The sequence below is a fragment of the Sturnus vulgaris genome, chromosome 5 (assembly GCF_052056855.1).
Source record: "Sturnus vulgaris isolate bStuVul1 chromosome 5, bStuVul1.hap1, whole genome shotgun sequence".
NCBI classification, from domain to species: domain Eukaryota; kingdom Metazoa; phylum Chordata; class Aves; order Passeriformes; family Sturnidae; genus Sturnus; species Sturnus vulgaris.
Window position 1 is genome coordinate 10,664,575 of NC_142247.1, and position 16,533 is coordinate 10,681,107.

General features: G+C 38.9%; 1 protein-coding gene across 1 annotated transcript in view; it reads left to right on the forward strand.

Moving 5' to 3' along the window:
- Positions 1-16,533, forward strand: part of LOC106855798 (potassium voltage-gated channel subfamily KQT member 1-like) — a 408,060-nt gene that overhangs the window by 21,294 nt on the left and 370,233 nt on the right. The window contains exons 3-5 of the mRNA XM_014880742.2: positions 7,846-7,972; positions 11,060-11,138; positions 12,925-13,021. Of these exons, the coding sequence (XP_014736228.2) occupies positions 7,846-7,972; positions 11,060-11,138; positions 12,925-13,021 (303 nt within the window). The remainder of the gene's footprint in view (positions 1-7,845; positions 7,973-11,059; positions 11,139-12,924; positions 13,022-16,533) is intronic.

Sequence of the window (16,533 nt, forward strand, 5' to 3'; positions counted from 1 at the left end):
AGCTGGTGCTCAAGTTTTTCAGGCCAGAGAACTCACACTGTGGCTGTATTTAGGAGGAGGATCTTGTGGAAGAGTTTTTGGCTGCAGGTGGGTGCTCATTACATGGCTTTCCCAAAGTCACTGCTCAGTTTTGGGTTTATATAATTTTTTTCTGCATCACATGAACACACACATCCTCCTGCTCTAAATACAGGCAAGGCTGTCCAAAGTACTCAAACTTCAGAGTGCCAAGTGAAAATTGGCCTACTTAAGCCAGCTAAGGTATGTCACTATTTAACTGCTCTGGTTCTGACCTGGACGTCAGGGTGGCTTTTCTCTTTGGAATAACACTATTTTCAAAGTGAGGGTTTTGAAAGGAGGCCACACTCTTCCTGTCTGCAGTTGAAGGAGTTCTCCTGTTGCTTTTTGTTCACCTCTGCTTTTTCCCCCTCTCCCATCTAAGCTGTGTAGTCAAATCATCAAATTCTGAGTCACCTCCGACCTGTAGCAGGGCAGAAACAAGCCTGCAAAAAGCTTAACTGAGTGGTCTCTGTGATTTATGGTGAAATAAATGTATTCTAAAAGGCTTGAGGGTGTTTTCTGAATCCCATCAAAGCAGTCAGTGTTAGAAAGTAAAAAAGGTGGAATTTGTATCTATTTCCTGCCTTTGTGCCAGTTGATAATTCTAAATCTGGTCTTTGCCATAGACCATGAACATTTAGGGCCTTTCCCAGGTCTGTTTGACAAAGTGATCATTTGATAGTGCAATACATGAAGTTCACAGGTGCTCTTCCTGCTGGCCTCACCACACTGTTTCTTACAGCTGATAATGGATTTCTTCCAGGATATCCCATAATAATTTGTGGCATTTTGTGATATTTGTGCAGTGTATATTGCTGGGCTGACAGCAAGTGTTCATGAGGTGTCCAGTCCCATAAAGATGCTGACAGGAAAACTGCCTCAGGAGAAAAAACATTAATTCCTGTATACTGTGGGAGAGCCAGATCCTGCAAGTGCAGAATACACATGAATAAAAAGAAACTCATGACTCATAAGCATTTGCTGGATTCTTTTACTCCAATAAACTTCTGAGAGAGAAAGCAAGAAGGAGAATCCCTGGTTCTTTCTGAGTTTCTTGTTGGTCTGTGGGATGAAAAAATAGATTTGGAATATTATATTACTACAATGCAAAACATTGTTAAAATAGAGATGGAATATCTTTTCATACATTAAACATATTAGGAAAAAAATTGAGTCCACAAGTCTTTCAACACGTTGCATAAGCTCAAGTTGTCTGCTGAGTGATCTTGCTGAGTTGCCATTGTTTTTCTGGCATCAAATGCAACTGTCAAGCTTCTCAATGTGAATTATAATTCAATTATTTCTGTGGGTTATATTACCTTGTGCCTAATGCCCCACAGAACATACTGAATGATTGCTGTGTGCTTTTCAAATGCCTGAAGTATAAATCCTTGTGCAGTGAGTAAGGCTGAGATTAATTAACAAAGAGCCAACTTGAAATTCCCTTTGACTCCAACTCCAAATTCAGATTTGACTCACTGAGGCTCAGTGGAGTTCTCTGTGCAGAGGGATTTCAGAATGTGGCCAAGAGACTTGAGAAACATTTCTTGGGAGTGAGGGGAAGGTGGAGAGACACATGCAGGATTTTTTCAGTTCCTCTTCTCAAAATATTGATATCCTCCCAAATCAAAGGTTAAGAAACATGGAAGTAATAACTTAAAATTCTGAAGTGCATATTCACATTGGATTTATTCCATTCCAGGAGCAAAGCTAAACCCTTCCCTTCCTACCAGAGGTGGTCCCTTCAGGGAGCTGGAAGGCTTCTGTGGAGCTATACAGAAATTAGAATTTCAGGCATTAACTTACTGAATCTTATTATGTATTTGATTATATTTGCCTTAGTGGTATCTTTCAGAATGAAACAATTGAGAAAAAAGTCATGGTCAAAAATAGTTGAGGCTGTAGTTGATTCTCTTTGGAGAAAAATTGTTACCTGCCTCAAGAGAATTAAAAAAGCTCTTCCTCTGGGACTCACCCAGCTCATTTGAATGTGGCTGTCACAGGGGGAGCACCATGTGCTTCTCTCATGAGTCTACAGCCTGTTTTCCATGCAGGAAACAGCAAATAGCAATCAAATGAAAGACAGGCATTCTCCTGGTGGGAAGTCAGCAAATTCAGCATGTTTATCAGGTGTGCATAGAAATGTATTTTTAATGAAAAGTTCAATCGACTTGTATCCGAACAACAGACTGAGTGCATTGGTTTCACCTAAAAGTGGGAAGTGTGAGTAAGCTAATGGTACTATAGGACACTTAGCAGCATTTGGCATTTTTTCTTCTGTATATTGGGTATTCTGTTTTCACATAAGACATCTGTCATCTTTGCAAGAGCCAACATGATGGCAGAAAAGAAACATTTTCAGTATCAGTAGGTTTTCATGGCATTTGAGTAACTATTAAACTAAACAGGTCACTAAATGGACATTTTCAGCTGTAAGGACTGGAAAACCTTGAAGACAGGTTATCAGATTAAATTTGGGACATAAGTACACGTGTGCAAACATTTGGACTATTAAACCTTTATGCCTCTTTCTGAGGCTTCATTGTCTGGAGCTGCCATTCCTTGATTGAATCTCCGTGAGCACACACTATTCATTTAGCCATCCCACTTCCTCCTTTTACCCCAGCACCTAAATATTCCAATAAAAAAGTGAAGAGAGCCTTGTGTGTGCTCTCCACCTAAAACACAGCTGCAGCTGAGAAAATACCCTTCTTTTTCATGTGTGCACTTTAATCACTCCAGTGAACTTCCCTCTCCTGCTTCCCCAGAGCAGTTATCCATAACCAAACTGGGAAAAATTATAAATTCTAGGCTATATATTTAATTTTATTTAATTTACACACACACATGCCTGTGTAAAAGTGTTGGGTTTCTGTGTTAAGGTGGGCATTTTTTTAATCTGGTCATCAATTACATTCTTGGATAAAAAGTTGATGGCTTTTCCACAAGGGTTTTTTATTTGATTGATTGAATTAGATATGGGTGGAAGTTATTTGTATACATATTTCGCTTTAAGCTTATTTTTGCATATTTTTCATTAAATTAATAAAATGAAATTATACTAAATATAGCATAAACATGACTATGTATTATTTTATTATTAATTTGGTGGGGGAAGGGAAGATTTATGCAGTGGCTAGACTTCAGAAAAGTAAAAGAAAAAATCCAAAGATTAAATTAATTTAAGGGAAAGGACTATTATAGTCCTTATGTGCCTTGGGGCATTTTCCCAGACATGAGGGAGAAGCACAGAGTAATGGAATGCTGCTACTGACTTTAGCAGAGGTGTTAGATAGCACAGACACAGTTTAAAATCTGTAATTAAATTCTTTTGTTGGTATTCCTTTGGCAATTTGAGTTGCCACAATCAAAACAGGAAGAGACTGACATGGGAGTGTGAAGAATCAAGTCTGATATGGCTCTTATTTTTATGAAGCAATGGTTTCTTCCCACTCATTATTTTGGGTTTCAGTAGCAGAGTTCATCCCTGGATTTCTGTTGATGCCAAACTGCTTTCCAGGTTTATTAAATCTGCTCAGAATCCTTCACCATGCATTTCTTCCTTGAGCACTTCCAGGAGAAGGAGAAAAATACTGCTGGGAGCCTAAATTAGAAGGGTTTGTGGGTTACTTCTGAGTGTAATCCCATTTTGAAAACAAGGCTTCTGGAAAATTGCAGAAGGCTGGAGAACGATCTCAAACTGACACACGGATGTAAATTTAATTTGCAGATTGTTTTTGCTGATTTTGTTCTGGTTCATATTTTGTCCACAAGTTCTCACCATCATTTGTTACAATTTCAGTGAGAATTAGTACTTTTTTTCTGACTTTCCAGAAAATTGGTGGGTTGTTTTTTTTTCCTTTTACCAGAAGGTAAATGTAAGGCAATAAATTTAAGGCTCTGAAAAGTGTTTATGTGTAGAAGAGGAAAAGGAGGGAGGTTAAGCTTTTTTTTTTTTGAAGGTGAATTGAGTGAGGTGAAGCTTGATCAGCCTTGGCAGCTCTGGAAATGGATGTCTCCTGTCTTGCCTTAGGACTACACACAACAAGGGTGTAAATGTCATAATCTTCCTTGTTTTTTTTGAGGGACCACCTGCAGAGCTGTGATGTTTGTCCAGTTTCCATGCTTTTTTGGTCTTTGGCCTGTCTGAGACTGCCAACAAATGTGTTAATGGCTGTGGTTTTGGTAACATGGACACCTGTCCAGGACAAAATGAACTGTGATTAGTAATTAATGTCAAATTTGTTGAAGATGTAAGTTCCTCCTTTTCCTCCTTCCTGTCAACAATTTATTTTTCCTTTCCATAGACTGTGCAACCTTATTGACTTCATCAGGGTTTTTCTGGACATAACCAAGATGGGTTGTGGGAATAAAATACCATCAGGCCAAATGTGGTTTTAATTTCAGCTTTTAAAAGTGCTCTCAGAGGATAATCAAGGAAAGGTTATCTAGGAAAGGTCTCTCCTAGAAGAAAAATCTAAGGAAAATTTAATCTTCTAAGGAAAATCTGAGAAGTTTTTGGTTCCTTGGCACTTCTCTGCTTGTCTCCTTTCTACAGAGCTTTTCACCTGAAGGAACTGTAATATGTAGGTCCATGAAAATGATTCTTCCACTGTCATAAACAGTGCTCTGCTTCCCTTAGTGGAACTTAGAGATTCCTAAGAAGAAAAACAAAATGCCAGAGTGATGTTACCAGGAACCTTCTAAACCTGTAGACAATTTAATAAGTGTGAGAATATTTTGCAAGATTCTAGAACTGCAAGAATTCTTTGCCTTTGCAGGTTGTTCTTAGGATTCGATTTAACTATTATACTTGAATAAATATTTCTATTTAGACTGTAGACAGAATGCAAATTTTGAATTAGTTGTAGATGCTCTAGATAATACATATACTAAAAAAAAAGAAACTTGCCGAATTAATTTGCATTTTCTTGTGCTTCTGCCTTGAAAATGGCTGTAAGCTTTCTTAGTTTTGTACTAATCCTTGGTTTATTCAGGCTGAAAGTGCCATGCAAAAAAAGAGGAAGACTGTGCATATTTTCTTGCTTCTCATTCCAGGCAAAACAAGGAGGCAGAAGTGAACACAGAAATGTTAACCTAACTTTGACAAAAATCCAAATTGACATGAATTTTTGCATATTAGCTTAGAGTTTTTTCGTATTTTTTCAGCTTTGGAATATTTTGGTCTCTCGTGAGCCATTCAGAATATCAGTTCTAAAATCAAGTTGTTATTGTCATTCAGTGAAAATTGTGATTTAAGCATGTTTTGCCTTTTGGGTGCTTTAGAATCAGATTGCAAGCACATTCAAGTTAAAATGCAAACATTTTCCAAAGCTGTAGCTCATGTAGTAGGTGTTTGGTGACTCTGAATTACTGGGCACAGTTTGGGTTGGAACAAAGCCTAGAAGCTATGTTTGGGTTGTGCTACCACACTGCAGCAGAGAGGAAAACAAGGAAGGGGACAACAAAGATCTCAGTGAATCTGCCCAGGTTGTGATCTTTGCTAATCTGCTTTCTCTAGAAGTATTTCAAAGTACACCCATCCTTGGCCAAGCACAAGTGCTTCACAATGCAGTGCTGAGTGAAGAGGGCAGCAATATTAAAATATTGATAATTCATTTATTTACACTATGGATATACAGGTCACCTCTGTCACCAATCCTTATGGGTTTTATTCCCAGATATCAACTGGGAATATCACAGAGGACTCAAACAGATCCAGGAGATTTCTGAGCACGTTGAAGATAACTTCTTGGCACAAGTGGTCGACTAGGAAAGGTGTTCTCCTGAATTTGTTTTCTATAGGGACTTGTAGGCAAAGTGATGGCTGGTGGCTGTGTCTTGGTCATGGTGACCTTGAAGGAGCTGAGCTTCAAAAGTTGGTGATAAAAGAGAAACTATCAGCAAAATTTGGATCCTGAATTTGTGGAGAGCAGTAGAAGCTGGTTAGTAAATTCTCTTGGGAATCTGCTTTTGGAGGTATTGGGGACTCTGAATGCTGGTCACCTTCTCAGGACCACCTCCTAAGAGCACAGGAGCAGGAAATTCCAAAGGGTTGGAAGTCAAGAAAAGCTGGCCAGAAGAGCAGCGTGGCTGAGCAAGGATCTTCTAGAACTTAGGGAGGAAAGGGAAGTATGTGGGAGGCCAGGTGACATGGGAGGAGATTCTGTCCCCAAGGTGGGGAGAAAATTAGTGCAGCCAAAGCTCAATTGGAGTTCAAGCAGGCCAGCACTGGGAAGAACAATAAAAGGGACTTTTACAAATGTGTTCATAGCACTGGGCCATGGCTTGATGAGATTGATCACCTCAAAACGAGCCATGCAGACAAAGCAGTGACATTTAATGTCCTCTTCACCTCTGCCTTCAACAACCATGGCCCCTGGGAAGTCTGGAGTTCTGTTGGAAAACCATGACTGTGGGGGATGATAAAATCTCAGTGCACCCTGAGTTTGTTTGAAACTTGCTGCTACAGCTGGATGTGCATAAATCGTGGGGCTTGGGGGGATTCATCCCAGGATTCTGAAAGACCTGGCAGATGTCACTGTGGGACCTCACTCCATTTATTTTTCAGTGGTCTTGGGAGTCTGGAGAACTCCCACTAAACCAAAAACTGGCAAATATTGTCCCAGTTTTCAAGGACAAGAAGGAAGTCCCTGGTGATTTCAGACCTGTCAGTCTCATTGCAGTGCCTGGTAAAATTATGGAGAAAGTTATTTTGGGACTTACTGAAAAACACTTGAGAGACAACACAGTCATTGGTTACAGCAACACAAGTTCATGGGGGAAAGTACTGCTTAAACAACTCAAATTTATCCATAGGTGACTAAAGAAAGTCAGAAAATGTGGGGTTTTTTGGATTTCAGCAAGGGTTTTGGTCCTGTCTGTCACTGATTCCTTCTGGATAAACACTCCAGCACACAGCTCAACAAGCCCATGGTACACTGGATGAGCAATTGGCTCAAAGAGTTGCAGTAAACACCAGCCTGATCCCCAGGCACTGAGGGGGGACTCCAGGGCTCAACTTTACAGCCAGTGTTCTCCAATATCTTTTTAAAATGAACTAGGCTCAGAAATCAAATTGCACATTAAAGTAGTTTGACAGCCATACTAAGCTGTGGAGAGCTGTGAACTCCCCCAGGGTACAGAGAGATTTGGGTGGATCAGAGAGCTGGGCAGTCACCAACTGTGTGAAAAGGTACAAAAGCAAGAGCTTTACTCTCCCCCTGAGACGAGCCTATCCTGGTTATACAAACTGTGGGACAGGAGGCTGGAGGGCAGCCCTGCACAAAGAGATCCGGGGTTTTGATGCCAGTTCAGTCACCAGAGTGCCCTGGCGTCCAGAGGGGTCACCTGTGTCCCGGGATTGCCCCACCCTGCTCTGCACTGCTGCAGCCCCACCTCGAGTCCTGGGGGCAGTTTTGGGTTTAGGACATCAGAACATGAGAGTGTGTCCAGAGGAGGGCAACGAAGGTGGGGAAAGCCCTGGAGGGCAAGGAAGTGTCAAAACAAAAGAAGAATAATGTTGTGTTTTCCCCTATAATATACTGATATATATATCTGTTTATTCATGCAAATCACATTCAGGAACTGATTATCTCTCCCTTTGATTTACTGCCTGGCATATGCACACAAAAAGTGAACAGATTAGGCTGTTAAAATCTTTTTTATTGTATCATCTATCTCGACAAGCTCATTTGTATTAGTCCAATGAATAAATTAGATATGCAAACTGTACTTATAATGAAAAACCTCATCTCTGATCTCTTCTCCTTTTCACTCTGTTAGGAAATAGTTCTGGTGGTGTTTTTTGGTGCTGAGTACCTGGTCCGGCTGTGGTCTGCTGGCTGCAGGAGTAAATATGTTGGCTTCCAGGGAAGGATCCGGTTTGCCAGGAAGCCAATATCCATCATTGGTAAGTTTTAAACTCTTTTGCAACCCTCCTGCTGGTTGTAAGTAAAAATGTCAACTTCTGCAGGGGCCTTATTGCAGTTCTGAGCTATGTCTACCCCTCAAGCATTTATCTGCTTTGTGATTTCTCTTATTTTGGGTTGCTAGAACTGAACATTTAAACTATAGCTAAAGCAGACATCAGCCTTAGAAAGGCGGGACTGAAAAGTGAAGAAATTACTAAACCTTGGGTAATTGACAAGATTTTGAACATAAAATCCTTCCTTGGGTACAAACAAATTCTTCATCTGCTTCTAGAGCTGGTCTAGTTTTGTGATGCAACCACGAAGTTTGTAAGGAAGTTTTTTACTCCTCATTGTGTTCTTGATTTCTCTCTCAATTAATAAGTGCTTTTAGGGTGAGTATATTAGAGAAAATGATAGTCTCATTGAACTGTGGTTTCAAGGGGTTATCTCTGCTGGTGTTTTGCTACTACCACAGCAAATATTCATGTTTGTACTGGAGCCCTTGGGGAAGACACCGTGGGTTTTGTTAAGAAAAGCTAAGAATGGCTGCAGCTGGTTGTGCACTCACACAGTGAGTAGTGAGAAGTACTCAGTGAGAAGCTATCAGTACTTTATTTAACCTTTGAAATTCCCTAAGGATATAATACATTGGAAATCAAAATTTTCTTTTCCACGTCAAATGCAGATGGAACAGCATCTGCACTGACAGAACAAGCTAAAGTTAGGAAATACCTTTGCTGTGAATGATTGAATCTTACTGACTCATCCTATCGTTTTCAAATCAATATGAATAAAATACAAACACTGGAAAATGAAATTAGAGGATTAGAACAGAAATTAAAACATAATGCATTTATTTTATTTCTTAATTAATACAAAAGATTTTAGTTTAAAATCAGGAAAAAAATCCACTAAATTTCTTTGACATGGATTTCTTCTATGAGTTTTTGTTCCCTCTAAAATTTGTTCTTAGAAAGTTCTGCATGGAAAATCCCAGGCTGAGGCAGAAGGAACATTCTGGGACACACAGGCTCAGTAAAAAAGGAGGTGGGTTCTGATGCAAAAATCTGGGAGAGGAAGGTTTAAAGAGACTGACAAGCAACAAGGAGCTTGAAGGGAAATCAGCAGGGGCTGGAAAATACGTGAGATTGAAAGGTGGCAGTGAAAAGGCAGGATATGCTGAAGACCTAGGCTGTAAAATCAGGCTGTTTGGACCAGTAAACTGGGATTAATAAGGGAAGTCTAAGCATTGGAAACTGGGATGAAAACTAGAAACAGAGGAGAAGCAGAGATGGAAGAACAGGTGTGGAGAAAAAGAAATAAAAAGAAATATCTCTACCATGAAGAACATTTTCTTGGAGAAAAGTAGAAAGTACAAATGAAAAAATCTCTTCTACTCTCACTGTTTGGTTGAACTCCTTTTCTAAGCATCAGTCTTTTCCACCTTTAGTGCCTGTCATTAGATGGATATGTGTGTGTCTGACAATTTAGTAAAGACATGATGCAGCATTTGCTAAAGGGCAAAGATCTGTGTTGTGATGTGATGGGAAGAAAACCCACCCTGACTTCCAATGTTTACAAATACATGTTCACACATATACATGATACAGGAACAGCATTAAAAATTTGCAAAGACAGGCATTCAAAAGCTAAGATTAATCCCAAATAGAAGCTCCTTCTGTAGCCTCATCCCTCCCTCTATTCATTTTCATTGTAATTTTCATTGTCGTTTTCATTTTTGTTTTCATTTTCATTCATGCACAATTAGTGTAGTACAGTCTTTAAACTGTGTGCTTTCCCTTGAGGAGGAATCCAGCTTTTACAGCAAAATTCAGACTGATACTGGAAATTAATTCAACTCAGAGAGCGAAGGATGCTGTTGTAGAACTTCTGCAATATTTGTTGCAGCAACTACATGGTTGTGAACGAGGCAGGAGAACGTTTAAAAGGAGAGGAAAAAACAAGTTAACCTTGCTGAAGGAAACTTGTTGCTGCTCAGGCTGGATCCCATCCTGTCTCTTGCCCAGGCATCCCATGGAAAGTGGGTTAAATCAGTTTTCACAAGGGGGCCTCGTTTTCTGGATGTCCAAAGGCAGACTTTGAAGTCGGGGTGCAGAGGTTCTGAGCCCTCACAGCTGCAGGTGAAGTCAGCAGGGCTGGTGTTTTGAAGTGCTGTATAATGTTAATTGCTCTGAAGAATAAAGTACTGCCTGTTTCAAACTGGCAAAGGAAAGTTTACCAAAACTTCTCCTCATTCTGCCTCCAATTGCTACTCATTTATAATGCTATCCTTTATTGTTTTGGTTAGAATTTGAAAGGGAAGCATTTAGATGCTCTAAATAGGTTTACCACAGAAATGCCTGTGAGGAAATTAAAAAAATATCTTCTCAGAATAATGTTACAGCAAGGTTCAATAATTAAAAGAAAGGGACATGCTCAATGAACTGGGATGAGGGAAAATAAGGGATGCTGGCACTGTGAACTCAAGAACTCAGTCTGTCATTTGCATTGCATAAAGCTGAAACTGTGTAAACTGCAGAGCTGTAGAAATAAAAAAAAAAAGGAACTCTGGAAACAATTATTTTTTCATACAAATAAAGACAGTATTACAAAGTAAACTAACAATTCTGAATTTTTTTTAGCCAGCCTTTGTTCTGACAGCTCCCTTAGGTTTGAAAGCTTGGCTTTACAGCTTTGATGCAACTTTCAAACTAAGTGTATGTGTGCATGTATGCTGGACTTCATGGATTTCATTATTGCATGATGCAAACCCTTGCATTTCCTCTTAGATCAGAAACCTTGAGCCAAAATATGGATTCAGTTCTAGGGTGCACAAATGCCTTTGCATTTTTTGTGGCAAGCTGCCTGATCTGTCAGGTTCTTTGAAACTTCTGTTACTGAATTCATCCTGGAAGAAACTGTCACCATTAAGGTTTTGATGTGAAACTATTACAAAGATGTAACATGCCCATCAAATTTCTTTTTTTGAAGTTCTTTCCTTTGTATTTCAGTGTTTTTCAGTGCTGAGATTAAAAAAAAACCAACATTCTTCTTTTGATTGTTTTTGTTTGTTTGTTTTTTTACAGATCTGATTGTGGTAGTAGCCTCAATTATTGTCCTGAGCATAGGATCGAATGGGCAGGTGTTTGCCACCTCTGCAATAAGGTATGTTCTCCTGTCACTGCAGCTTTCACTACCACAGAGGTTATTAGATGAGTGTCTGGCTGCCTATTTCCCAATTTAGCTGCATGTCTGATTTTCCTAATTCAGGGAAAGTTACTCTATTGAAGCACTGAGCAGGAGAGGACTGGGTGCTGTTGTGCTTGGTGACTGGTTGGGAAATGAGTGCAGGAACAAGGAAAATGAAAAATTGTGGGAATGCTGAAGCCAAGTGGAAAAAATGAAATGTTGTGTCCTATTTAAAACATCAAGAAATTATCTCTCTGAGACAAGGGAGAATTACAGAGCATGGGTTTATTTAAGAAATAATCCAGACAGCGTTTAACTCGGTGTTTTTTGAGTATGAGTAATTACTTTGTTTAAAGAGTAATTATGCTTTGGTGGATTTGTTTGGCACAAGTAACTCACACGATACATGAACCAGAAACATTTGATGTCTACAGTGTTTGTTCAGCTTGCATCGAGTACTGCAGGCTTGTTTTGGGAGGTGAAGTGGGTAAACATAAGAAAAGAATGATAAGCAGTAGGTGTACTTCCCACTCCTAACCTAACTTCCAAAATGTCCTGCATGTTCTGTGACAAGCCTCTGCTTTCCAGTGCACTGGAATCACTGGGAAATGGGAATGTCCAGTACTGTCTAAACTGCTGTGTAGGCAAACACTGGGGGAACTACATGTACTGAGTGTTTTTAAGGTAACTCTTACCATAGAACATTCATCCTTACCTGATGGTAAAGCCTCCACCCAGGCAGCAGGAATATCAGCTCTACAGGAAAACAGCAAGGTGCATGTGAAAATTCCAAGAATTGGGGTTTTTTAATTTAACAAGAAGCATAGGAAGGACTTAAATGAAAAGGCTCTGTGTGTTTCTGTGTGAACCCAGTGGGTTTTGGGCTCAGTGCAGCCTTTCCCAGCACTAAGTCCAGAGTCACTGTCTGTGCTCTCTGACACAGAACCTTAACCCATATCCCTGCAGTGTTATTACCCCACTGAAAAGCCAGCAGGGTCAGGCAAGTCTGAATTAAGAATCAAAACCTACATCCACAAAAATATCATGAAGATTGCTAAAAAGAGCCAAAAATACTTCTAGTGAAAAATTTTCAGGTAGATGAATTCAGCGTTCATCCTTTTGTTTTGTTTCAGGGATGAGACAATGACTCTAGGCAAACAAAATTAATTGCAAAAGAGCAACTTAATAAATTTTTTTCCATGGAATAAAATTATGCTGAAGACCCATATTGATAATTATTTTTATTTAGTTGAAACATTTGGAGTTTATGATTGATTTAGTTAATCTCCTAAGAACACATAAGACGTAGTCTATTTCCACTTAGATAGATTTCAATAACTCACACAACAAGGATTTCAGTAATACCATGTTTGATTAATATTCTGCTTTTGGCAAATAGAGAAAAAGGTTTGCTCACATTTATGTTAGCAAAGCTTGAAGCATTTTCCTTGCAAAGGAGGCATGTAAAGATTGGAACCATATAAATTATACAGCTTTCCCTGATTTTGTTTGTTTTCCCATTAAATAATTGTTTTCATAGTCAGTATTTCTGAATAAATTTGACTGTAATGAAATGTGATCTAAACACAGAGATGCCTCAAGCCTGAGATGCCACCCCAGGCAAGGGGCAGTGCTATCAGAAGTTCTTGGACATGGCAGTGTGTCAGTGGAGATAATCAGTTGTGAGTGGATAAGGCAGTATTGTCCTCAAGCATTTTTATGTATTTATTGTATTTATTTTAATGCTTCACTTTCCTTACAGGGGGATCCGATTTCTCCAGATCCTTCGGATGCTTCACGTTGACCGCCAGGGAGGCACCTGGAGACTCCTGGGGTCAGTGGTCTTCATCCATCGACAGGTACCCAGCCTTTAAACATCCCCTGCATTTTGTTGACTTCAGTAAATTCTCTCTGTGGGCCTCAAATCATGGGCTGGTTTAAATGAACTGTTGCATTGCAAGAGAAAAAAATACTTTAAAAGTCCGTTGTGTCTTTCTTTCTCCTTTTTAAATGGGAAGCTATTCTTTGCTATTCAGGGCAGTGGCTAACAGGGTATAAACACCAGTGTGAGGGTTTATTAATTAACTGTTGTACTCTTGTGATGTTATCCCTCAGTGTAATATCTTAAATGCAATTTTGTGGGTTTCCTTTCATATTGCAAGTATTCTCCAGTATCTCAAGATGTGCTTCCACAGAAAAACCAAACACTAGTGGGAAAGCCTTGCTAGAAGAAGTCAATTATTTAAATATTTCTGTTTTGTTCTCATTGAATATGGAGTTTTCTAATTTATTCTGTAAATAAAAAATATGAGCTGTGTTATGAGGCTGTCCAAAAAACGTTAGTTTTTCAAGGGTGTGGTCACAGAGGCAAACCTGGCTATAAATAGTTGTATGTCTTCTAAAGCTTTGAAACAATTTTTCTGTATGAAAGCTCATTAAGCAGGAAAAGTTTAAAAGTTTTTCTGCAGACTTTAAAATATTTCTAATTGAAGGCTTCTTTTTGAGTCTTCATGGAATCTCATTTATGAATAGCTTTATCAATATAATAGAAACTTATATCATTAGCCTCTTGCATCTCATGCCATGCTCTGGAGGGCTAATACTCTGCTATTAATCTCCACATCCCGCTTGTAAGGGTAGTTAATTTGTTCTTACAAGTGTGGATTTGTTCTCCACATATTGACAAACAGTTACAGATTTCCACATAGACATTTTTTAATTTTCTATTTAGGAAACTGTTATTTTGGGATATAGAATGCGCTGCACTTAATCCAAGCAAATAATTTAATACTAAAAGTTAATTTTCTTCCTTTTATTTTTACCCCTAATCCAGTAGGAACTTTTATGTCATGATGGCTGTGCAGAAGTGATGCACACCAAAGTGCTGTGGGATAAAGCCTCCTTTCATACTGTACAACAGGATGACTTTTAATGCTCCAAGTCTGTGTGGTCTTCATTTATTATGCTTGCATTGCCTGAGTATCTTGCTAGGGCAAAGCTGATATCCAAATAACTTTCTCAACATTTACTACCCTTACTGACAGAGCTGCTTGAGAACATTTTTCCCTGTGGGTGTTCAGAGTTTTAGTCAAGAATCAGGAAATACTATCTCCAAAATACAACACCTAAATCTTATGTGTTGCAAGGATAAGAAAGTTCAATGACTTAAAAGGGAAAAAAAATCCTTGGAAAAGTGAATTTATGAGTAAACGCACCTGAAGTTCTGCTTATCCAAAGAAGTGATTATGGTGATAAATAAAACTCCACAGATCTGTAGTACTTATCCAAGCAGATCACCCACTAACACATTAAGAAAAAAAATACCAAGCACACAGTTCTGTATTGACATTGGACAACTGTAGCTGAAACCCTAACCCGGTACCAAACGGAAGGAAAAATGGAACCTTTATTCCTATCCAGCCTCTGAAAGAAATTTTTGTTTAAAAAAAAAAGCCAAAACAAAAACACCTCAGCTGCTTTTTCTCCACAGGCAGAGTACAAAGTCCTCATCTATTTTGGGGTTTTTTTTTGCATTTGATACTATTTCAGAAAAAATAGGCTCCTAAACCCTTAAGCAATGTGAGAAAATAAATTCACATCTTGGTGCCCTGTGAAAATAGCAAGCACTTGTACCTCCCTGGGCCCAGAAGAGCTTAGCAAAGTTATCACCAATGATTTCCATGTGTTTTGGAATTTTACATACAGCTCAATTAGCTCACTCAAGCCCAGTTTGGCTGGGATGCTCTTCTATTTTCAGCAGGTTGAGCTTATATACCAGCATTTCTTGCCAAAGGCAACAAAACATGAGTCAGTATCCCATGTGGTGGTGGAAAGCCATGGAGAAATCCTGCAGTTTGCTGAAAAACCAAGTTAGCCACTTGAGCTCCAGCTTGTGAGCCTCTAGGTTGGTTTTACTCCTTCCTCACCTCGCTTTGTGAGGTCTTCCAGTGGTCTTAGGACTGAAGGAATTCTCATATTCTTTCCAAGTGTTGAACTTTGTATTGTGTAGTCCTTTTTTTAACTGAAAATGGAGATATAGGTGAGTTTAAAAAAATGTGCTGACTCAATTCTGTCAATATTCAAATGTACGTGTGTGTTTCTTGTTCTTGCTGTTTCCCCTTTGTGTGTGTGTCTCTGAAAGTCCCTGCTGCAAAGAGCCATTTGTTTTAGGCAGCACTCTTTATTTTTAAGCTCTTGTCTAATAAAACCCACATACATATGTAGTTTTAAGGCCTTATGCCTGCAGAATACTGTTTGTTTTGTGATCATGTCTCATGAAGCATGTGTTATTTAAAAGCTTCTGACTCTCCCTTAAATGAAGTATACATGAGATTGCTTCCACTTCTTAATAATTAAATATAGTCTCTCTATACACGTGGGACATGGATTGGTGACATTTAGAATAAGTCCAAGGCAGCTGCATTTTCATCTGGCCTTTACTTAAAAAGAATTCCGTCTCTAAATAAATAGTACTGGAGCTGAGAGGTGCCAGTAGTGAAATAAGCTCAGTAGTTCTGTTGATATTTCAGCCACTTTGAAAGGATTGCATGAGACTCTGCTGTTTTCCTGCCTGCTTCCCAAAAAGCCAGCACTTAAACCAAAATTATTCCAATTCTCATCCGCAGTCAATTGTATATGTTAACACAAGGAGCTTTTCAAAGCAAGTCATATCTACAAGTACACAGTGCTCCATTATCATGAGATAAAGGTGAGAAAATAAAGGTGACCAGCAGAGAAATTACTGAAACCCAAGGATTTATTTCCTTTTTCAGCTGCCTTGTTTAGCAAACAGGCCTGCAGAAAGTTTTTTATGGGTTAAATTAAATTACTTGGCCATGGGCAAGACAAAATACTATCGAAATTCATTATTTAGGTCATCATTAAATGGGAAGAGAAAAAACATCCATTTTTCTTTATGCCAAGACTACTTAAAGGTTTCCTGAACCCAGATTTTAATTAGTGCTATAGGAGAAGGAAGAATATTTATATTTCCTGCTGCTCAATGTTGGTACTTGACACGAGGGCTAGCTTTCCCCAGACAGCTCTTATAAGGAAATGAAAAGAAAGAAAAAGAAAATCTGAGGGGAGTTTGATGATAAAATTGAACCTTCCCTTAAAAAAAGTTTGAGAAACATAGGTAGAGTATTATTATATATGTGAAACCCTACTTTAAAAGTAGGGGCAATCCTTCCTATTCAGGTTTTAATTTTAAATGTATCATATGGCATTATTTTAACTCCCTTATTGGCTGAGATCCAAGGAGAGACCAGTGACTGTCATGAACTTAAGGAAGAGGCCACTGAACACATGTAGCACAACATTGTTTCCTGATAAAGATGGCCAAATTTGTGCAAAGAAAGTAAAGGAATAA